This window comes from Chinchilla lanigera, unplaced genomic scaffold (genome assembly GCF_000276665.1).
Source record: "Chinchilla lanigera isolate Chin_1 unplaced genomic scaffold, ChiLan1.0 scaffold00028, whole genome shotgun sequence".
Lineage (NCBI taxonomy): Eukaryota > Metazoa > Chordata > Mammalia > Rodentia > Chinchillidae > Chinchilla > Chinchilla lanigera.
This window is the reverse complement of record NW_004955429.1, coordinates 12,218,661-12,242,372: the sequence shown is the minus strand read 5'-3', so window position 1 is coordinate 12,242,372 and position 23,712 is coordinate 12,218,661. Positions and strand designations below refer to the sequence as shown.

Sequence of the window (23,712 nt, the reverse complement as noted above, 5' to 3'; positions counted from 1 at the left end):
GTCTTCATATTTGGTACATTTGTATATATTATATCTCTAGGAAGTAAATAATGTAGTCGTTCATATTTTATAGATAGATAATTGTCCCTCAAAAGTATAATTTTCTTTTCAAGTCCTGTATTTGATAAATGTCATATCACTGAGGTAAATTGGAGTCACTCATCTGCTTAGCAAAATTCAAACTTAATGAACAAAATGGAAACCTATCGGGATATTTGTTCTCTGTGAATTTTGGCCCAGCAGTAAACCAGAATAAGGATGTCACTGAAATAACACAACTGTGTATGCCTATCCCACAAATAATTACTTCCTGGAAGGATCTTATTTTCAGATCTCAGCCACTCTCCTCTACCAACTTTAACAAAAAATACAGAGTTCTTTTCATGTACCTAGCATTTTCTCTACTTTCTAGAGATATGAGGGCAAATAAGACAATGTGCCTAATTTGTAAAGCTAAAAATTGAGAGGAAAAACAAGGAAATACCTTCCATAATCTGGAACAGTTTCTCACAGAGGCACTGTGAGACTCCTAACCCAGGAACCACTGAGAATGGCTGCGATGGGGGAGAAAGCAGTGGTGCACCCAGGAGGCTTAGGTAGACCTTGGTTTTGAAGGGGGGAAGAATCCACATGTTTTCATGAAGACATAATGTTGATTGTGATTGATTAAAAATGACAATAGTTTCCTTGCTTTTCTCCTCAGACATTTACTGATGTCCTTAACCCATCAAGATGAGTAAAAAGAGAAAATTTTCCAGTTTTTCTGACATAAAAAACACAGTTTTCTTTGAAATCACCATCGGGATCACAGCCAACACTGTCCTGCTTCTGTTCCACATCCTCACATTTCTCCTCAGGCACAGGCCCAAGCCCCTGGACCTCACTATTGGTCAGTTGGCCCTGATCCACCTGGTGATGCTGGTATCAATGGCCTTCATAGCCACAGACACTTTTGGGTTTCAGGACTGGAGCGATGACCTCACATGTAAATCAGTTATTTACATAAACAGGTTGATGAGGGCCCTCTCCATCTGTACCACCTGCTTGCTGAGTGTCCTCCAGGCCATCACCCTCAGCCCCAGAAAATCTTGCTTGGCAAAATTCAAACATAAATCCTCACATTACTACCCTTGTTGCCTTGTGTTTTTATGGGCCTTCAATATTCTCCTGAATACTCGTTTCTTAATCTCCATTGGTGCCACCCCCAATGTGACCTCACACAGTCTCCTGTTTGTCACTGAATCCTGCTCTCAGTGGCCTATTAGTTACTTGTTCAGGTATGTATTTCTCTCACTGGTGAATGTTCAGGATATCTCCTTTATAGGGCTGATGGCTCTCTCAAGTGGATACATGGTGAGTCTCTTGTGCAAGCATAAGAGGCAGTTTCAGCATCTTCACAGCACCAGCCTTTCTCCAAAATCAGCCCCAGAAGAAAGGGCCACTCGGACCATTTTGCTGCTTATGGGTTTCTTTATGCTCATGTACTTTTTGGACTGTGTCACCTTTTCCTCCTCTGGAATATTGTGGAGAAATGAACCAATTAGCTATTGTGTCCGTATGCTTGTGGGCAATGGCTATGCCACAATCTGTCCTTTTGTGCTAATGAGCATTGAAAAGCGAATCATGAAGTGGTTAAAATTCAGGTGTTAAGACAGTGAATGTTCAGTGATGGATGATTTCCTTTCAAATAAACAAGTATTTCAAATTTCTGTTCTGTCTTTTAAAGATATCTAGTTAAGGTTTTAATGTTTACATATTTACTTTGATGTACATGGTTTATAAGTATGTAATAGATGATTAACATTATAAAACTTTGAAGAATCAGAAGCTTCAGTTTCTAATCATACTCACAAAGATTGGATCTCTTACTGTGTGCCAAACTCTAAAGAGCAGGGTGTGTGTCACTGATTTTGTGTGGAGAGACTAGGACCAAGAAAAAGCAGATCGAAGACATTGTATAGAAAATACATGAAGAAAATTGGAGGGACTAACTTGATATTTTTCAATGTATATGCTTTCATATATATTTTTAATTTTATACCGTGGATACTTCAGAAATACTATTAAAATTAATGCTAGAAAAATAAGAACATAAATTCTGGATAAACATATTAATGACTAATAATGAACTATCATGTGTATAATGTATAATGCATATGCAGAGACTATAAGTAAATTTGTACAAAATAATCATTTACCAAGGTAGGATTGAATATAGCTGAATAGATGAGGAGCTATGTTGGAGGTACTCACAGAAAATCAACTAAAAACACATATAATTGGAAGAAAGGGAAAGATGTACTTCCTGATGCCAAAATCAATCTGAAATAAGAGACCTATAGATCAAACAAAACGTAGACATATGATTTAATAAGACAGAAAGCTAGCCCAAAGGGCTGCTGGTGACTTGTATGACCATGAGCAGAATAGAATCACCGTACTAGGAAGTTTAAAAGAAAAAAACAAAAGAGTCAGAAAGACTGAAAAAGTGCATCTAACTTAAGACACACAGGATAAACTTGGGATGTAAGGCCCCCTGAGAGTTTTACCTTCCTTTGAACAGAGGACACTGTAGCCCAGCAACCAACTCCCCCAGCACACACAAGATTCAGTCAACCGCTCCCTCCCCAATAAGTCAACAGATTCTTTCTTTCTTTTCTTTCTTTCTTTCTTTCTTTCTTTCTTTCTTTCTTTCTTTCTTTCTTTCTTTCTTGTAATGTACCAGAGCAGCCAACTGGAACATCTAGGGATAGCAAGTTTAGGGGCTATGTAGACTGCAGCAGTTAAGGTAGTGAATGGAGCAGCACGATGCCTTCTGCCTAGTGAACAGTGGCTTGAGAGAGGGACACAGGACTTAATCATCCTTGTACTTGGCACAGCAATGAGTGGGAGGTTGGCTCTCCTCCAACAGGAGGGGAAATTGAACTGGGACTGAACAGCCCTGGGCTGTCTCCATGACAGCAGCAAGAGCAGCGAGTCAGCCCTCAGCACCATGTCCCACCTCACTCTGCAACAATTGGCACATTGGAAGCAGTGAGTCAGCAAATTTAGGGTCTGCAGCAGAGGCAGCATTGGTGGCAGCATCAGGGAAGGTAGGGTGTGGAACAATATGACCCATCCTGCCCCAGTGGTTTGAGAGAGGGACACGGGACTTAAGCAGCTTTGCACTGAGGCACAGCAACAAATGAGAGGTTGGTATGCCCACTATAGGAAGGGAGATCAAAGTGGGACCAAGCAGCTTTTAGTGGCAGTGGCAGGAGCAGAGAGTCAGCCCACAGTGCCCCACCCCTCCCTGCAACAAGTGGTGGGAGAAGAAAAAGATGTGCCAGTGAAAATGAAACAGAGGAGCCAAATGACATAAAAACCTCATTCATAGAAGTAATTGCAGAAAACTTCCCAAGTATGGAAAAAGAATTTGACATACAGAAGTGAGGTATATAGAACTCCAATTAGTCATGATCAAAGTAAATCTACACCAAGGCATATAATAGTCGATTCTCAAAATTAAGCACAAGAACAGAATATTAAAAGCTGTTAAAGAAAAAATCCAAATTACCTATTAAGGAAAGCTCATAAGAATCACAGCAGACTTCTCAACACAAATAATTAAGTCAAGGACAGCTTGGAGTAAAGTATTTCAAATCCCGAAGAAAACAACTTCTAACAAGAATGATGTAACTTGCATAACTATCTTTCAGAATTAATAGATAAATATGTACCTCCATGACAAAGAATTATGAAGAAATTCAGGTCTCCAAACCAGCTCTACAAAGTGTTCTGAAAGATATTCTAGATAAAACAAGCCACAATTCCAAAAACACCAACAGAAAGAAGCTACCAGCAGGGGAAACAACTAAACAGAAGAGAAAGACAGAGAATCAACAGCAGGAAAATAATATGATGAGAGTAGGCCAATATATAGCAGTTATAACCATCAGTATAAACTGTTTTAATTCACCAAGCAAAAGAAACAGATTAGCAAAATGGGTCAAGAAAAGACCTAGCAATATGCTACATACAAGAAACACATTTAACTCAAACAAAGTTGTAAATGGAAAGTCAGAGGATGCAAAATGATACTTCATGTGACAGGAACAAAGAAAAAGCAGGGGTTGATATTGTATTTGTAGACAAAGTAAACTTTAAGCCAACACTGATCAAAAGAGATAAACAAGGTCACCACACACTTCTTAGGGTAAAACTGAAAGAGGAAGAGATAACAATCAAAAATATATATGCATCAAATACAGATGCAGCCAACTATATAAAACAAATTAATGGACACGATAAAGCAAGTACTAACACAATTGTAATGGGGGACATTAATACCTCACTGTCATTCCTGGAGGCAAGTATTGTCCTGATACCAAAGCCAGAGAAGAACCCAACCAAAAAAGAGGACTATACACAAATCTCCCTAATGAACATTGAAGCAAAAATCCTCAATAAGATTTGCCTTTGTTATTCTTTTCCTTTTCTCTTTAAAATGAAAAAAATATGCATATACAAGGATAGTTGGGATAAGTGTATTGCTGATGTCTATGGTTTATTGAAAGGAATACTTAGTGCTTAAATTTTTTTTCTTGACCAATTTTGCATGCTTGTATCTGGTAATAAAATAATCTGATTTGAAGACAACAATGTGTAATATAACAACCAGTGGTGAATTCCTACCATCTTGTATGGTGAAGTTCTGTATCATTTCCAATGTTTTTTTATTATGTGTTATTGTCTTTGAATGTTTGATGAATCTTGCATTCTTACATCTGGTGGACTGAGCAACTTCACTGAAGACAATAGTATGTAGTGAAGCAACCGTTGTTAATTCTTATCATTTGGTTTTGAAGTCATGTATCATTTTTGTTGCTTTGGTGCTGTTTTGTTTCTGTCTTCATTGTTATTGTTTTATTAGTTTTTTCTCTTTAAAATAAAAAAGAAAACTATTGAAAAAATTTTAAAAAGATGCTGACAAACAGAAGGCAAAAACTTAAGAAGATTATACACCATGATCAAGTAGAATTCATCTCAGGGATACAAGAATCATTTAATATATGAGAATCAATAAATGTACAATACCATAACAACAGAGCCAAAGACAAAAATCACATGATCATCCCAATATGCAGAAAAAGCACTTGACAAATCCCAACACCCATTCATGAGAAAAACCCTACAGAAATTGGAATAGATGGGATTTATCATAATCTGATAAAAGCCATCTATGAAACAAAGTCAACAGCGAACATCATACTAGATGATCAAAACCTGAAAGCTTTTACAGTAAAATCAGGAACAAGATAATTATGTTCACTGTAATCACTCCTATTCAATACATTTCTGGGAATATTAGATTAGATAGACAAGAGAAATAAATGGAAGGAATAATGATAGAAAATTATTATTTGCAGATGATTTGAATTCTACATAGAAGTTCCCCAAAACTCTACCAATAGACTTTTATATGTAATAATCAAACTCAGACTCATAGCAAAACACAAAGCCAACACTCAAATATCAATAACATTCCTTTACACTAATCACAACCTCACTGAGAGAGAAATTAGGGAACTCACACCCTTCACAATAGCATCAAAAAATGAAATACTTAGGAAAAAATCCAACATAAGAAGTACAAAAATGTTTACAAGGAAAATTACAGTACTCTCTTAAAGGAGATCAAAGAGCATATCAAAAAATGGAAGGATATCCCTTGCTCTTGAGTAGGAAGATTCAACATAGTGAAAATGGCCATCCTCCAAAAATTGTTATATAGATTTAATGTAATCTCAATCAAAATACCATTAGCATACCTCATAGAACTTGAGAAAACATTATTAAAATTCATTTGGTAACAGAAGAGACCTAGAATAGGAAAAATAATTCTGGACAATAAAGGCAAACAGGAAGCATCAGAATCCCTGATTTGAAATTATACTAAAGAGTTACAGTGATTAAAACAGCATGGTATTGGTTAAAAAGAATAGATGCAAAGATCAGTGTAACAACTACAACATGCAGGAACATCTACAAACACACTCAGCCACCTTATCTTTGACAAAGGGACCAAACACTTTCACTGGAAGAAAGATAGCTTCATTAGTAAATGGTTCTGGAAAAACTGGCTCTCTACATGTGAAACAAGAAAACTAGACCCATGTCTCTCACCATGCACTAAACTCAAATCAAAATGGATCCAAAGAAATCAGCAACAGAGTGAAGAGACAACCAACAGTGTGGGAAAATATTTTAGCCATTTGTCCCTGAGACAGAGGGATTCCATCTAGAGCATATAAAGAATTGAAAAAAATCAGACCCCCAAATTTAAAGACCCTATGTAAAAATGGTCATCTGAGATAAATACATATTTCTCAGATGAAGATATACAAATGGAAAATAAATACATGAATAAGTGGTCAACATCACAGGGCACTTGAGAGGTGCAAATGAAAACAATGCTGAGATTTCACTTCACTGTAGAAAGAGTGATTATTATTAATAAATCAACCAACAACAGATACTTGAGGGGCAGTAGAGAATAAAGAACGCTTCACCACTCTTTATGGGAGTGTAGACTGGTGCAACTAATTTGGAAATTGGTGTGGAGATTCCTCAAAAAATTCATTTGACCTGAGTATTTCCCTATTTGAAACAGAGAGAACCTTCCCAAAAGAATTAAAAGCATCATACTACAGCAGTACATATGCAACCTCATGTTTATAGCCACATACTTTGTAATAACTAATTCTTAGGAACAACACAAATGCCCATTAATCAATGAACAAATAAAAATGATGTCATTGTTTTATACAATGGAGTACTATTCACCCACAAAGAAGGGCAAAAAAGAGACATGTATAGCTAGATGGATGGACCTTGAAGTCTTACTCTTAAGTGTAATAAATTGGGCACATATTTAAATATGGTATTGTCAGTGTGAGAAATTGAAAGTATAAATAAAAACCAAAATGTACAGTGGATTTTGTGAAATAAGAAGGAATTATTCAAAAGGTAACCACAGCTAGGGAGGTGGAGGGGAAAAGGAAAGAAGTTAAAAGGAAAAATGATAAGAGAAAGATGAAATGGAAACAAAGCTTTGTAAATAAGGAGTGGAAGAAGGGTTAAAGGGAAAGGAAGGGAATGCGGAAAAAGAGAAATGAAGATATATCATGTACAGTTACAAATTTCCTGTGATGAATGTGATCATCATGCATACACAAATTGTATCAAAAATTTAACTTAAAAGATACTTAATCATTATTTAATACATACAAAGTGAGAAAATTCTCCATAAATTTTATGAATTAAAATTGTTGATATCTTAATTCTCTAGGTATAATTTAATGGTATAGCAAAGGAGACAATAAAGCTAATCATATCTATGTCTTGGGTATGGTAGTGGTAAGCTTTCCTTCATGTATCCCAGGGTAACACTTTTAACAAATGTGTGAGCTAAATATCAGCTATTATTGCTCCAGAGCATGGAACAAGCAGACAGAATCAATTCTCAAAAATTACTTCAAATATAGTAAATTATATATCTAGGAAAATATTTCAGTGGAGATAAGTCCAAAACTTGATGTATGTAGAAGATAAAAATGTCTAACAGTTCAGATTCATTTTTTAAAAAGAATAAAAATAATAGGAAATTAAAAACAATGCAGAATTTCCCTAAACAAGATGATAGAAATTCAACAATGGTTGTTTTAAGGCATATTGTTGTCTTCAAAGTAGTTCAGATTACCAAACATAAGCTTGCAAAATTTGTCAAAAAATTAAAAAGAAGAAGAGAAAAATGTAAGCATTAACTGATCCTTTAAATAGACCAATGGAAATCAGCTGTACAATTATCAAAGCTATCCTCTGTATATACACTTATATGTATATTTTCACTTCCTTCTTTCTATCTTTATTCCTTTCCCCTCATCCCAGTTGTTCTTTTCCCTTCAGCAGTTTCTTTCCCTTTCACAGTATCTATTGTACCTGTTAATTTTTATTTACTCTTTCAGGTCCTTACACTAGGAAACCAATATGATATTTACACATTTGGGTCTGATTTATTTCATTTTTTTATGAGTATGGTCTCTAGTTGCATCCATTTGCCTATAAAAAACTCCAATTTATCTTTTTTATAGCTAATACTCCATTGTATAAAAATGCCACATCTATTTTATCCATTCCTCAATTGGTGGGCATTTGGGTTGTTTCCAAGATATAGCTATGACAAGTTGCACTGCAATAACATGGGTACATATATATTGTTGTGGTATGATGTTTTCAGTTCTTCTGGAAAATATGCAGAAGGGGAATAGCTGAGTTGAATGGGACCTCTAATCTTAGTTTTTGAGGTATGTCCACATTGATTTCCATAGTGGTTATACCAGTCTACACTTCTACCAACAGTGGAGAAGTGTTCCATTTGCTCCACAGTCCCTGCAGCATTTGTTACTGGTTGACTTGGTAGTCATTTTGTTAGTCATTGATGGTAGTCATTTTTCTAGCTGGAATCTCAGTGTTTTCTTAATTTGCATTTCTTGAATGACCAATGATTATGAACATTTTTTCATATATTTCTTTGCCATTTGTATTTCTTCATCTTAGAAGTGTGCATTCATCTCACATGCCCGTTTATGGATTGGGCCTTTGAATTTTGGGTGCCTGATTTTTTTGATTCTTCATATATTCTGGACAGAAGTCCTTTCTCTGAGGGACAGTTGGCTAAAATTTTTTCCCAATTTGTGGATTTGAAATACTTCATTCCAAGCTCTTCCAGACTTGATGGTTTGCATTGAGATATGTGCTGTGATTCTGATGGGCTTTCCTTTATAGGTGAGCTGTTTCTTTTATCTAAAATCTTTTAATATTCTGTTGTTTGCTGAATTTCTGGGATCTTGATTATTATTTGTCTGGGTTTAGATTTATTTTGGTTGTGGCTAATTGGAGTTCTATGTGCCTCACCCTCTGCATGTCACATTCTTTTCCCATGCTTCGGAAATCATCTTCTACTACTTCTGCAAATAGTCTTGTTATGTAATTTGTATTGACTCCTTGTTTTTCATTTACACCTATCAAACTTGTATTGGTTTTCTTTGCATCATCTTGCAGCTGTTGAATTGTTATTTCCTGATTCCTTGTTATTTTTAAGAGGTCTTTCCTTTTGGGATTGCTAGCTGCAATACTGTCTTTGAGGTTTGAAAATTTATCTTCAGTTTCACTCAAGCAGTTTTTCCAACTTTCAATGGTATTTTCAAATTCCTGTATATCTGTTTGAATCTATTCCATGCGTTCTATTTCTTTCCTATATTGTTCATTCAATGGCTCCACCACTTTTCTATGCACCACTATTTTTTATCTATGTCTTCTTTTAGATGTGTTGAACAATTCTTTCATTATTATTGTCATTTCTTCTTTTACCTGAGAGATTATTTCTGATCTGAATTCTTCTATAGCCTGATGGATTTATTTCTTTACTTCAGTTGGTATAATTTCAGAAATTTCAGGTGTGACTTCCAAGGTCTTCTTTTTCAACATTTCCTGGACTTGTTCTGGATGGGTTGGAGGTCTGTGATTGTACTTTTCTCTTTTGTTTTGACATTTTCAAAGCTCCTGACACTCACCAGGGCTCAGCATCACTCTGGTGATGGTGGGAGGATGGGGTGTGGCTCACCAAGCTCCTGAGTTTCACTGGGGCTCACCATCACTCTTGCAATTGTATGGGTTGCAGCTCACTGAGGCTCCCCAAGTTCACTAGGGTTCAGCATCACTTTTGAGGTGGTGGATGGGTAGGACATGGCTCACTAAGGCTCCAAAATCTCCCCAGGACTCAGCATTGCTCCCCTGACATTGGGGAGTCATAGCTCATGGCTCACCAATGCTCCTGAAGCTGTCTGGGTCTCCACTCCCAGATTCTTTAATAACCATATGTGGGATATAAATGTGATAAGTAGGTGTCAATCATTGTTCATTAGAGGAACAGAACACACACACAGACACACACACACACACACACACACACACACACACACGAATACATTAGTCCTTCAAGGGCTGTCTGTAGAATGATGTGTGGAAGAATGGAAAAAGACCATCTGCATGATGAAGTTCTGAAAGATCCAGTGAAAATTCAAAGGCCTAGAGCTCACTGCAGAGTCCTGTGAGTCTATGTACAAGGCACTGAATTGTCTGTGTTGAAAAACTGAATATACTAAACTAGAAGGCTGAAGAGTCTATGCTAATATTATAGTTGATACATTCTGTCAACTTGAGGAGTTTAGGAGCTTAAGTAAGTGACTCAGCAGTTCTACAACCTGGGGTGAAAAGGACATGCCTTTGGCCCTCGAGGATGTTGTTCATTGTGTCAATTTGAGAAGTTTAAAAGTTCAACTAAGTAATTCAGCAGGGGGACAGGATCCTTATTTTGTAAACATTTTCAGCTTGTGGAAGAGGAGGGCATGGAGATGGTGTGAGTGTGGCAGATAGCTGAAAAGGGCAGAAAAGAGGCTTGCTCACCCCTTTTCTTGTTCTTGCTGCTTTTGCCACCTTCTGCCACTTTGGACTGTTGTCCCTGTGCCATACCACCTACCTTGGAGCCACCTGATTATGGACCGAAACCTCCACAAACTTTGAGCTATATAAACCTTTTCTTCCTTAATTTTGGGTGTTGACTAATTTGTCTGAGCAATGAGGGAAAAGTAACCAAGACAGCTAGAATTCTGGAGATGGCATCCACAGACCATGGAGAAAACTGGAGATCCTCAAAAGAAGAAGTGAGACTTTCTCTTTCCATTTTTATTCCATTCAGGCTTCAAGCCTACTTCTTGCTGCCACCCACCCCAGCTTGAGTCTTTCCTTTTCAGTAAATCCATCATTAATCTATACTCAGAACTTTGCTAAATTAATTAGCTGGGTATTTCTTACTCAATCTGACACCACAGTTAATGATCACAATCCACCCCTTGTCAACTTGACAACCAGATACACTTCCTTAAACCATACTTAGTCACCAGATACAATAGCAAGTTCATGATTACACCTAAAATGTTTCAACTATCCTGCATACAAACAAAAGCACACAAATTTCCTCCCTAGAATAAAAGTAAATATTTTCTTTGGGTGTTGGGAGCCACTGGAGTTGGTTGTTGGTCATCTGTCTGAGGGTGGGACAGATCCAGAGTGTCTCAGGCAGTCAAGCTACCTCAGTATTGAAAAAAGTGTACTGCTTGGACAATTACAGTCCTAGTCTTAGTCTTAGTTGCTAGGTAACATTATCTCTCATGATACTACTTTGTAAGTGTATAAAATAAACGTCACTACTGTTGGAGTCAGCCCTCTTGCTCATCAGGCAAGAGGTAACTCCACCTGACCCTGGCTGCTGTCTCTTGTCTTTATTTTCTAAATCCTCTCACCGTTTTCTCCTGGCGACCGTGGAGAGACCACTGACTCCCACATTTGGGTGATGCTTACTCCTAACATTTCATAACTTAAACTTTATAGCATAGATTTAGTAATACTTATGAATTGATATAGCGTCTACTCAAATGATATTACAAAGGAAGCATATCAGAAAATAGGAGAGGACTATTACATTTACAACCTTGTTTTTGTAATTATTCACAGAGTTATAGCTGATATTCATGGCTTCTTGCTGGGGGTGGTAATGCATACCTACAATCACCCCACTAGGGAGGCTGAGGCAGAAGGACCACCATGAATCTGGGCTACATAGCAAATTCAAGGCCAGACTGAACTACATAGTGAGACCCTGTAGCAAAAACAAAAACAAAAACAAAAACCTTCTTATACTATCTATTCGTATTGCCTTAGCCTTCAGCAAGGACTTCAGCAAGTCTTAGTTCTTTCCTTTGTTGGCTGAAGCATACCTTCATTCCTGAAGGTTCTGGACCATTTGTCACCCTGGCTGGATTAGTATGTTGTAGTTTATCATTGACCTTAATAACAGAGTATGGTAATACTAGGAAGCACCTTAAGGAATCTCCTGTGGTCCAAATATATTCTTTTCCTCCACTGTGGAGTAATAATCTAATTTCTCCTTGATAGCATGGATCAATCAGCCCCTGCTAACACTGTAACTCCCTTTTTTAGCTTGTGTGCCTAGAAATTTAATGATCCTAAAATGACTAGGGGAAAGTCTTAGCTTCCAGTTCAATGAAATCATTGTGCTTTGTGATACAAACCTTCCCTTCTCTGGAACTAAGACTTTTAGGCCAGTAGAGTATAAGATCATTGGATACAAGAAGCAGAAATTTTACTCTTAGTTCACTAGAGTAATTATGAGTGGTAATATTCTCACTTCCACCCTTTGACTCCTGGCCCTATGAATCCTGGCTATGGGAGACGACACAAGGCAATATAGGCGGTGTAGGGTATTTGGGCAGCTTCTTCATATAACTTACTTACATCCCCCGGACCTACTCTGGCTTTATCACATATGTATCATAGCCATTTAATGATGGACTGTGGTTGTGCAATCCAACTTTATTATGTGGTGGATCAGGTAATACCCCAACTAAGAGATGGGAAGATCATGTTTCATGGTAACCTTGTGTCCCAGGGTGGAGGGTTCAGTTTCCACTAAAGCCCTGCTGTTTGGAGCTGTGTTTGAAAGTGAGATTGGTTGTTTGAAGATGATGATAGATCCATGTCTCAAAATCCTGGAAGCCTATACTACGATTCAACAGTGGGGGGCTTTTAGATAATCCAAACAGCATCCCTCTTTGCTACTGATACTTCAGTGCCATTGGATCTGCTGGATCACATGTCCCCAGTGGTAGTACAGCCTGCATAGCAACCTGGACCTTTTGTGATAAAGCCAGAGTAGGTCCAGAGGACATAAGTAAGTTATATGAAGAAGCTGCCCAAATACCCTACTCCTCCTATATTGTCTTCTGTCTCCCAGAATAGACCTACTGCCGCATGGAGTGTACCATATGATCTTTGATCCATTTTGACTTCAGTTTAGATCTTTGATCCATTTTGACTTCAGTTTAGTTTATGGTGATGGATATTGGTCTAGCTTTAGTCTTTGGCATGTGGAGAGCCAGTTTTTCTAGCACCATTTATTAGAGGGCCTATCTTTCTTGCAGTGAACATGTTTGGCCCCTTTGTCAAAGATAAGGTGGCTGGGGGCTGGGGATTTAGCTCAGCGGCAAAAGCGCCTGCCTGGCAAGCGCAAGGTCATGAGTTCAGTTCCTGGTACCGGAGAAAAACCAAAAAAAAAAAAGATAAGGTGGCTGAGTGTGTTTGGAGTTTTAACTGCATCTTCAAATCAGTTCCATTCATCCTCAGATCTTTTTTTGCCAGTACCGTGCTGATTTTATCACCATAGCTTTGTAGTATAATTTCACATCAGGGGTTGTGATGCTTCTTGCCTTTCCTTTGTTGTCCAGAATTGTTTTCACTATTCTACATCTCTTCTAGTTCCAAATGAATTGTAGGAATGTTTTCTCTAGTTCTGTGAGGTACACTAATGGTATTTTGATTGGGATTGCATTAAATGTATATAACAGTTTTTGGAGTATGGTCATTATCACTGTTAGTTTTCCTTTCCATGAGCTAGGGACATTTTCCCATTTTCTGTTATCCTCTTCGATCACTGCTTTCAGAGTACCTTAATTTTCAATATATAGATCCTTTACTGCCTTTGTTAGATTGATTCCTAAGTATTTCATTTGTTTGGATGATATTGTGAAGGCTGTGGTTTCCCTGATTTCTTTCTCAGTGAGTGTTGTTTGTGTACAGGAATGCTACTAATTTTTGAGTGTTGACATTGTATCGAGCTACATTACTGAATTTGGCTATTAAATCTAGAAGTCTTTTGGTGGAGTTTTTGGGATTTTCTATGTAGAGTATCATGTCATCTGCAAATAATGATAATTTAACTTCTTCCTTTCTGATCCTTATTTCTTTTATATCTCTCTCTTGTCTAATTTCCCTGGCTAGTGTTTCTAGAACTATGCTGAATAGGAGTGGTGACAGTGGACATCCTTGTCTTGTTCCTGGGTTTAGAGCCAAAGCTTTCAGTTTTTGTCCATTCTTTTTAGCCAGACCTATCTTCCTGGGGCAGGTGCCCAGCTGGGCAGATGCTTTGCTGCCACCTGCTGGAGATGAGAGGAAGGAAAAGTAGTTTACGTCCTCAGCGCTGCAATATTACTGATGTGCACTCAGCTTGCTGTCCATGAGATGATGTAAATGAGGACTTTTGAGGATGCAAGTTCTGGCTACTCCATTTATGATCTCTTTTGACTTCAGAGATGTTACTTACACCTATCTTTGCGTTGGTTTATCTGTGATCTGAAGGTATTAATGGCTTCTCCCTCCTTGCTTTGTTATGTGATCTGAGATGATACACATAAAGTGCTTAAAATGCAGCCTGAGCCACAGTAGGCAGTAGGTGTGCATTTGTGAAATTACATTAAGGGGGCAGCCACAGCCTCCACTTGGTGGCATCTCTGTTTGGGAAAAGATGGCTGTATTTCAAGTGGTCTTTTTTGATGGGTTTCTGGGTGGAGATATAGTTTTCCCACTGGTACTTGTTCTTTTACTTTCTCTTTTTAATGCATGAATGAAGACATCAACAGCACAGACCACAGATACCCCTTACATTACTAATATACCTGTAGCTGCTGGGAGTCCTGTACTGAGCCCATCACTGTTGCTGAATGAATGAAAGAAGGAAAGAATATTTTATCAGGGAAGAGAGTTCAGAACAGTGAGTGGGGCCAGGATCCTTCAGAGGTCAGAGGATGGTGGCAGGACTTAGAATTGAACAGATTTTAAGCCTTCGATTGGTATTTTCTATGAAAAGTACATGATGTTTTAGAACTTGATGGTCAGTAGCCAACACTGACCTTTTATTATAGGAGTAACTAAATGATGGGAAATATAAATCTCTATTGCCTGGGCCATTGGTAATCTGAGAGACTTCTTTGTCTGGAGGCCAGTAGCTCCAACAGCTTGAAAGCCAATTGACTATTTGGTCCATTAGCCACCTGGCCCTGGTTCATAGAAAGGTATGCTATAAGTTACTTTTGTTTGTTTCAAACACTGAGTCAAGACTCTCACTGACATTTCTTGCTTTCTGTGATGATCAAACTGAAACCTATGGCTGGAACTGGGATCCCAAGGGCTGGAACTGGAGTCAGTAGTTGTTTAATGGAATTAAAGGCCCTCAGTTTTGGGGATTCTCAGAGAAAAGGGTCCCTGATCTTGGCTTCCTTTAGACTTTGATAGTCAGGTTGAACTATGGATCTATAGTTGGACTATAGCAGTCCAAAGGTAACTCTATCCTGTGGTCACCAGGAATGCATAGAGCTATCTTTTGACTGTTAGAGGAGGAATTTGGATGATCAGTTATACTCTGTCTTCAGATAGTCCCTCTTATCCTGGAGTTGGGATTAAACCTCGGTAATGAAACTTTCAGCTGAATACTTGAACCTTGGATATGGATGTGTTATATTCCTGAGCTGCCAGAGCATAAGAGTTTGGAAAGTATGGGAGAGAACTGATTCCTGAGTGGAAGAACCAATGAGAAGGACATTCACGTATTGGAATAGCGTTGCACCCCTTAACTGGAGATGCTGAAGGTGTTGTGACAAAGCCTGTTCAAACAAGTCTGGGCGATGTCTAAAACCCTGAAACAAGACAATCCAGGGTTAACTTACCACTATCATGTGGAAGATTGATCTACTCAAAGACAAAACTAGGCTAACAAGAGGGGTGTATATGGATTCAGAAATTCACAAGACTGGAAGAAGTGGACCTGGATAGGAGCTGGTACAAATTGGAACGGTGATTTTTGGTTGAAGCAGTGAGACTGGAAATTTTCCTAGAATTAGGTGGAGGAAATACAGCTGTAGGGCAAAGGTAAAGAGATTTATTTTACAATAAGAAACTTTGGTTTTGGTTGTGCAACATAAAAGCCTGGACATACAGAACCTCAGACTATTTCCAATGATATTTTCATTCTTTTTCTTTGTTTTTTGAGACAGGGTCTCGATATGTAGTTCATACTGGCCTTGAGCTCACTTTGTGGCCCAGGCTGGTCTCAAATTTGTGATGATCCTCCTGCCTCAGCCTCCCACGTGCTGGGATTATAGGTGTGTGCCACCATGTCTGGCTGCTCCAGTGATATTTTCAAAGCAGGCCCAATAACAGGATGTTGTTAAAATCAAGGGTCTCATTCAGGGTCCATAAGACTATACCTGGAAAGTTGTATTGCAGCCAGGTACTGTTGCAAAGTAAAATGAGTTTTATTTTCTTTAATGTTTTCAGGTCAAACTTATCCCAATTAGGGGAGGTGCCCTTGAGAGACACAGCCCAAGGTTGTTTCCCGTCTATTATTAGAGGAAAGAATAGTTCCACAGAGGTGAAACAATAGTTCATGACATTTCAGAGGTGTCCCTGTCAAGCCTTCTGTGGAACTCTGAAGCCATGTATCCTCTGGAGAACCTTTCCCCACGGATGATAGGACATCCCACACCAGATCAAACCCACTGTGATACTCCAGGCATTTTGCCTCCCATTTGTGGGTCAGGAGCTCAGGAAGCACTGCTTCTGCCTCAGGACTCCAATAAGCAGTTGCCTTATTGGGACCCTTGCTCCATATTCACTGGTTCCTTTCCCCTTTCTTGAAGGTGTAGTTTTGCTGCCTTTCTTTGGGGTACAAGCCTTCAGGTGCATCCTGGATGTATACATGTCATTAATCAAGGAGATTTACTAGGTAGACTTACAAGATCAAGTCTGGAGAGTCTACAACAGCCATCCGTTCATTGGAAGGCCAGAGAGTTGAGTAACTGATCACCCCAAGGAGATGGAAACCACAGAAAAAGATGGATCAAGAATGCAGCACTAGTCCAGAGTCAGAGATCTGCTAGCCCACTGCAGATTCACTGGTATAAGTCTTCATTGGAAGGCTGAAGAAACTGGAGACCAACGTAAAAAGTGGAGCTCTTTCAAAACACAGACATTTCTATCTCTTTTCCTCTTCCATCCCATCAAAGCTACAACCCTATAGATTGGTGCCATGCACATCAAGGGTGGGTCTTCCCACTCAGTTTGATGATCTACAGGTCAGTCATCCATGATACATCCAGAACTGTGCTCCAGTCTACTAGGTGTTCTTTAATCTGTTCAAGTTAACACACCATGATCTTGGTCACATAGCGTCTTGAAAGCACTAAGAGTTATAGTGGTGTTAGGATAGCTATGAACCCTCCATAAGGCAATTGGAAACTAATTGAAGCAATGTTTAGGGGTCTTTTGACACACCTTAAGTAGGGTCTTTAGAGTTTGACTTGGTTGCCTTTTCCAAACTTAATAGTGGGAAATTTGACATGGTGAATGGCGTGTACCGATACACATTGAACAGTGTGATTGATTTTCACAAATGATCCTTCCCAATTCTAAAGGAGCTCTATTATGCTGGCAATAACTTGTCCACTTTACAGGTAGTCTGAAAAGTTACACTAGAAACAAAACCCTGGACATTGGGCAAGCTCAACCCCTTGAATGGTGTGTGCAGAGAGATTTTCCATGCTGATATACTGTGCATTAGACAACTGATGTGTAATATTTTCTGAGAAATACTGTTTAATTACTCAAAGTGCCATTACATACTGAATGTGACTCCAGCAACCAAACCACTAATGGCAGCAACTTATTATGTTCATTCAGTATGAAGACTCTTGTCCTAGAATGTTGTCATTTGCATTTCACAAATACTTTTTCCACATTTCAAAGCTACTCTCTTCATTGGGGGCGTAAATGGTTCAGTGCGGAGCTAGCCTGAAGAGAAGACTCTCCGTCCAACAAAACATCGTGGATAACTAGAGAGCACACATCTTGCTTGGAGGGTGTAGAGTCATTTCTCATGCATAGATAGCATACATTTCACAATAGCCATTTGTTGAATTCTCACAAAATCTCTTGCATTCAGCCACTGTGATGACATACTAATAGACTGAAAAGAAAATGTAACTAAAGCAACGAAAACTTTGGTATGAGGAAAACTATGTTGACTAACAATTAGAGACAGTGTCCCAGGATGCAGCAGTCTGAATTTTAAATATGTTCTTTTCCCATTCCAAAGCCAGATGATTGATAGGCTAAAAAGAAGAACGTGACTATCACATGGAAACATTATAGATCTGGCCATCATAACATCATGAAGGGAGCATGCAGAGACATTTCACATGCTGGCATCCTAACTTTTCTCACATGTTTAATAATTTCTAAGTAATTTTAGGTCTTGTCAGCAAATGGCCATTATATAAACAGGCGTAAAAGAAGAATGTGACTTCTACCAAACCATTGACCTGAGGAGAACATAGTCTGTGGAATGGAGTGTGAACACACGTGGTGAGGTCTGTGGTAATTTGCACTTCACAAATGCTCTCTCATTCTTATGCTGTTCTCTTATATTGGAGATAAATGGTCCATTACACAAAGGCTGAGAAGGGTTCTGCGATCCAGCATCAAAACCATGGTATCTTCTGGGTGTGGTGGCACACACCAGTAATTCCAGCACTTGGGAGGCTGAAGCGAGAGGATTGCCATGAGTTCGAGGCCAGCCTGGGATATATAGTGATCTCAAGGCAACCCTGGGCAAAAGAGAGAGACTTGTTGCAAGAAAAACCACACACACACAAAAAATAAACAAACAAACAAAGATATTGAGGAATGTGAACACCTTCCATGGAACATGCAGCATTTTCCTCCCTGACATAGCATGCAATTCACAGATGGCGTCTGGAAATTGCTAAGAACTCTTGTCAGCAAATGGGACACTTTTAGATAGACAGAAAAGGAGAGTGTGAGTCCAATGAAAACCATGGGCACCAGACAAATTAACAGCATGAGTGCAATGTGCAGAGACACTGTCAGTGCTCTGATCACAGGTGTTTCTCAATATCTCTTTAGCAGTTTCAAAGAAACTCTCTTTCTCCTCTGGCAATGGACCCATGTCCCAAAGAGCTTAAAAAATGTGATGTCACCTAACAAACGACTGGCCTAACAAACCACAGAGTATGCATGAACAAGTCCCATGCTGGGGAATGAATGCAGTCTCCACGAATGCTGTTTCCACATTCTGAATGCAGTCTCACGTTGGCAGCGAATAACCCACTATACAGATATGTTGAAAAGGGGAAGTGTTCCTCCAGCAAAAAAAAAGATGGACAGATGGCAAACTTAATAACTTTAATGCAGTGTGCAGAGATATTTCCCACTATATGATGGCATATACTTCACAAATGCTTTTTTAGTGATTTCTAAGTAAGTTTCTTATATTCTGCCAAAGGTACCATCATACACACAGGATAAAAAGGAAAATGTGATTCAGGGCACAATCAACGACCTGAGGCCAATTTAGTACATTGAGTGAAGCATGAGGACCCATGTCCCCAGCCGTGATAATCTGCATTACATAAATGCCCTTTCATCTTTCCAATGCTACTGCCTCATATGTGGAGCAAATGGCATATTCCACAGATATGCTGAAAAGGTAAAAGTGACTCCAGCATTAAAATCATGCACATTTTGCAAACTTACCTCCATGAATTGAGTGCACAGAGATGTTTCCCACTTGAGACAGCATGCATTTCACAAGTGCTCTTTAGCAAGGGACCTCTTTTATATTCAACAAAATCGACCAATGTACTGATCTACTGAAAACAGAAATGCAGCACACCAGCACTGACATAATGCAAATATAATATGTTAAGTGGGGTGCATAGACTCATGTCCAAGGCTGTGGTAGTCTGCACTACACAAATGCTCTTTATGTTTTCCCAAGGTGGTGTCTTATGTTGGCAGTAACTGGTGAACTATGCAGGTATATGCTCTAAAAGAGAGCCACAGTATAAGCATGCATATTTGGCAAACATGGCAGCTTGGATTAAGTGTACAGAGACATTTCCCATGTTGAGATGAAATGCATTTCTCAAATGCTGTTTAGCAATTTGTAAGAACCTCTTTTCTGGTCAAGCATGGATCACGTTTAGATAGGTTAAAAAAATTATATGTGATTCCACCAATGAACAGTTGGGGAAAACTTAATATGTTGAATGGCATGTGTAGACACATTAAAAAGTTTGTGTTAGTCTCCATTCCAAAAATGCTTTTTCCTGATGATAAAGCCATTGTCTTATATTGGCAATAAATGGCCCATTACACAGACAGGCAGAAAAAGTGAATGTGACTCCACTATAAAACCATGGACATCTGCCAAACCCAACAATTTAAATGAGTGAGTGGGATCTGCTTGAACTTTTGCTGATTTCCCTTGAGTGGATGCTTCTGTTTTGATTGTTTTATCTATACAAGCTCTCTTGTTTTAATTGGAAAGTCTATCATAAACAGAATTACTGGTTAATATTAGACTAATTTCTTACTCCAGTTGGCAGACAACCAGCTGCTATTTCTCTTCCTTTCTGACATCTAGAAAGAATATAGGGCCTTGCTAGAATATGGGCCTTATGTTTCAAAACAATGAATCTTCCCATTGATGTGTAGGCATTGAATGTGCTCCTCAAAACACTGTTGTCATTACAGGAGCTTTCCATTAGTTCTTAAATTGAAGCATGGTTTTTCCCCTTATATTGATAACTTATTCAAGTTATTTCATTGAGTAATTTTTATTAAAAAATGTAATGTTGCCTTAGTTTTGTTATTGTTATTGTTGAATATTTAGTTTAAGCTCTTTCTTCATGGAATCAAAGCAACTGCTTTGGTTCTAAATAGCAATTTGTAAACACCAAAGGGGAAATTTTAAAACACAAGCTAAAAATACAAGATTTGCTGTTTTGACAATAATACTGTTATTCCTCCAAACTTGATTTCAAGAAGTTTTTAGTTTCCAAACAATATTAAGTAATTCTGAATGAGATATGAATCATATTAAAGCTGCTAACTTACACATATTTGACATTCCCCATTCTTCTCTGGATCTTAAGGAGAAAGGACTTCAGGATTGCTTCAGTGCACTAGCAGGATTTTATTGTGCAGATGGCAGAGGAGAGGGAGATATCTAGACAAGTTTAAATTTACAAACATCAGAAAGTGCTAGAGATTCAGTAGATATAAAATATAAACAGGAGAATTTGGAGGAGCCTTCCTCTTTACTTTGGGAGAGAGAGAGAAAGAAAAGGAGATAGTAGGAAACTGCATTGAGATGTAAGACTTTGGGAAGAGAAATAGATTAACAGGAATTTTAGAGGAAGTTTTTATTTTGTGTGTATGTGTATGCTGTATGATGTAATTTTTTCTTTGGTGCCTTTTCATGAGACGTTTACTAAGGACTTACCTTACTTTTTTATTATCTTGGGAGTTGGATGTGTTCATTTTTAATGTGCTACTCTGCTAAGACCACTATTAAAGTTGGGTTTTAATTTGGGGTCTTCATCTATATTAGTTTATGAGAGCTGCTATAATGAAATTTCACAGACTGGGTGTTTAAAACAACAGAAATACATTTTCTCACAGTTCTAGAACTAGTAGTCCAAGGTCAGTGTGCTGCACTGGCCTCCTTTGAGGCCTGTCTCGTGGCTTTCAGATGTCCCCCTCCGTCTACTTCTGTGCATGGCTGCTCACACATCCCCAGTGTTTCTCTCTGCACCATAATTGCATCTTCTAAGAAGGACACCAGTCAGATTGGATTAGGGCTCAACCTTACAACCTCACTATTTTTTAGTCACTGCTTTAGAGACTATATTTCCAATTACAGTCATGTTTTGGAAGAGCACAATTCAGCCTATCACATAATCTATAGGGTAAATAATATACCTTAGTTATTGCAGGGTGATTAGGTCCACAATCTTTGGATTGAATGTACAGTGAAGATTAAATAAAAAGAGGCAAATGGAATGATTTCAGGGCTCCAGGGGGATCAAAGCCCTCTCACAAAATTCGAGATTCTCTTAGGGCTAAGGCCTTAACCTTCTCTGGGTGGCCCGTATTTATTTGCTTATCAGAAGAAGAGAGGGGAGTATTGAAGAAGGGTGGAATTACTCAAGGACTTCTCCAAGTAAGGCATTAAATTAATCCTTAATAAGAATTAAATTAATCCACCCAGGAGTGAGATGCCTTGGGCTATAGTCTTTATCTAGTTGAGGTTGGATCTACGTGTCCTTGGCTGTGATCTTGTCTTTTCCTTTGAGGTTTTATGGCTTTATCCACCATTACAGGTTTCAGTAGGGATAAATGACTCACAGAGGTTCACTAACTATGAGTCTGTCACCCACTTCCAGACAAGTGGTCTAGACTTTGGACAGATTCACAAGTAAACATAAAAAGCCAACTGGTTAATGTAAGTCCTGCTTGGGGCTGCTTCATAGTGGTCTCCATCAGTAATCTGTGGGAGGAATATATAATTTAGAGAAATCTAGGGCACACGATGGCTTATTAATTATTTCACGAATACAGACTAGTAGAGTTATAAGGAATCTTAAGAACCACTCTTACCATGATGTTAATAAGATGTACAAAGTTTTTATTTGCCAAGGTTTAGCTCTGTTTAGAGCCTCTATTTCCAACTACAGTCATGTTTTGGAAGAACACAATTCAGCCAATCACATAATCTATAGGGTTAATACTATACCTTAGTTATTTCAGGGTGATTAGGTGCAAATCTTCGGAATGAGTGTACGGTGAAGATTAAATAAAATCTTACTCCTCCGTTTCCCTCTCTAGTGTTTTGAAAACTTATGATACTCTTTACCATTATACTGAAAAATCTTAATTTTTCTAGGAATTTCTAGATAATCCAGGGAAGTCATTAATATTTTACTGTTTTGGGACAGTACTAGACAGAAAATTGCTTCTAACTACATGTCTTATTATTTATGAGATACTGCTTATCTCATTGTTTATTTCCATTAATTGGAGAAAATAAAGTTATTTCTAGGAAATTTATTACCAGAATACATATAATAAAAGAAGAAAAACACTAATAAATTCAATGCTTATAACAAGATAGATTTAAAAAATGAAAGACATGGAGTAAGAGAAGATGTCCCAGTAGCAACAGTGAAAAAGAAACATCACTATAGACCTTAAAGGTACTAAAAAATAAGTAGAGAGAACTTTATGAAAACTTTTTACCAAAAAATAACACAAAGTAGAAGCAACAAATACTGTGAAACACACTTTATCCAAACTGGCAGAATAAGAAATAGAAAAACGTGTACAAATATATTATCTGCTCTATCTGCGTCTCTCATTATATTCCCAAATCAATCCTAGGTTTACTGTATGTCTAAAACTTTAAGACTGACATAGTGCACTTTCATGATCTCAGAATAAGAATTCTTAAGCAGGAATTGGACTGCATTGAAATTAAGAACTTTTGCTCACCAAAAGAAACTACTTGGAGGGCAAAAAGGCAACCCAAGGTAGTACAAGATATTTATAATGCATATAACTAGCAAGTGGCTCATTTATGAAATATATAAAGAACACCTATAAATTAATAATACAAATATGCATATTCACTGCAGATAAAAATGGGTTTGAGCCATTCAATCAAAAGGAGTACATGCAATCATTAAAAAATATCAAGATATGTTAATCTCATTTTTAAGCAGGCAAAGTAAAATTTAATCCTCAATGAGATCCCACTGTGCATGTACCAGAACGGTTAAATATAAAAGACAAGTGAGATGAAGCTTAGTGAGCAAGTTAAGTAATTGTGTGATGGAAGTC

At 38.1% G+C, this 23,712-nt stretch overlaps 1 protein-coding gene across 1 annotated transcript; it reads left to right on the top strand.

Moving 5' to 3' along the window:
* The first annotated feature begins 732 nt into the window (after positions 1–732).
* On the top strand, positions 733–1,650 carry LOC102016184 (vomeronasal type-1 receptor 90-like). The gene has a single exon (XM_005387242.1). It carries the CDS (start codon positions 733–735, stop codon positions 1,648–1,650), a length of 918 nt encoding a protein of 305 aa, XP_005387299.1.
* Positions 1,651–23,712: the final 22,062 nt, after the last annotated feature.

Bases quoted from the DNA above. Each gene is read 5' to 3' on its own strand.
- LOC102016184 (XM_005387242.1), top strand. From the start codon at position 733: ATGAGTAAAAAGAGAAAATTTTCCAGTTTTTCTGACATAAAAAACACA.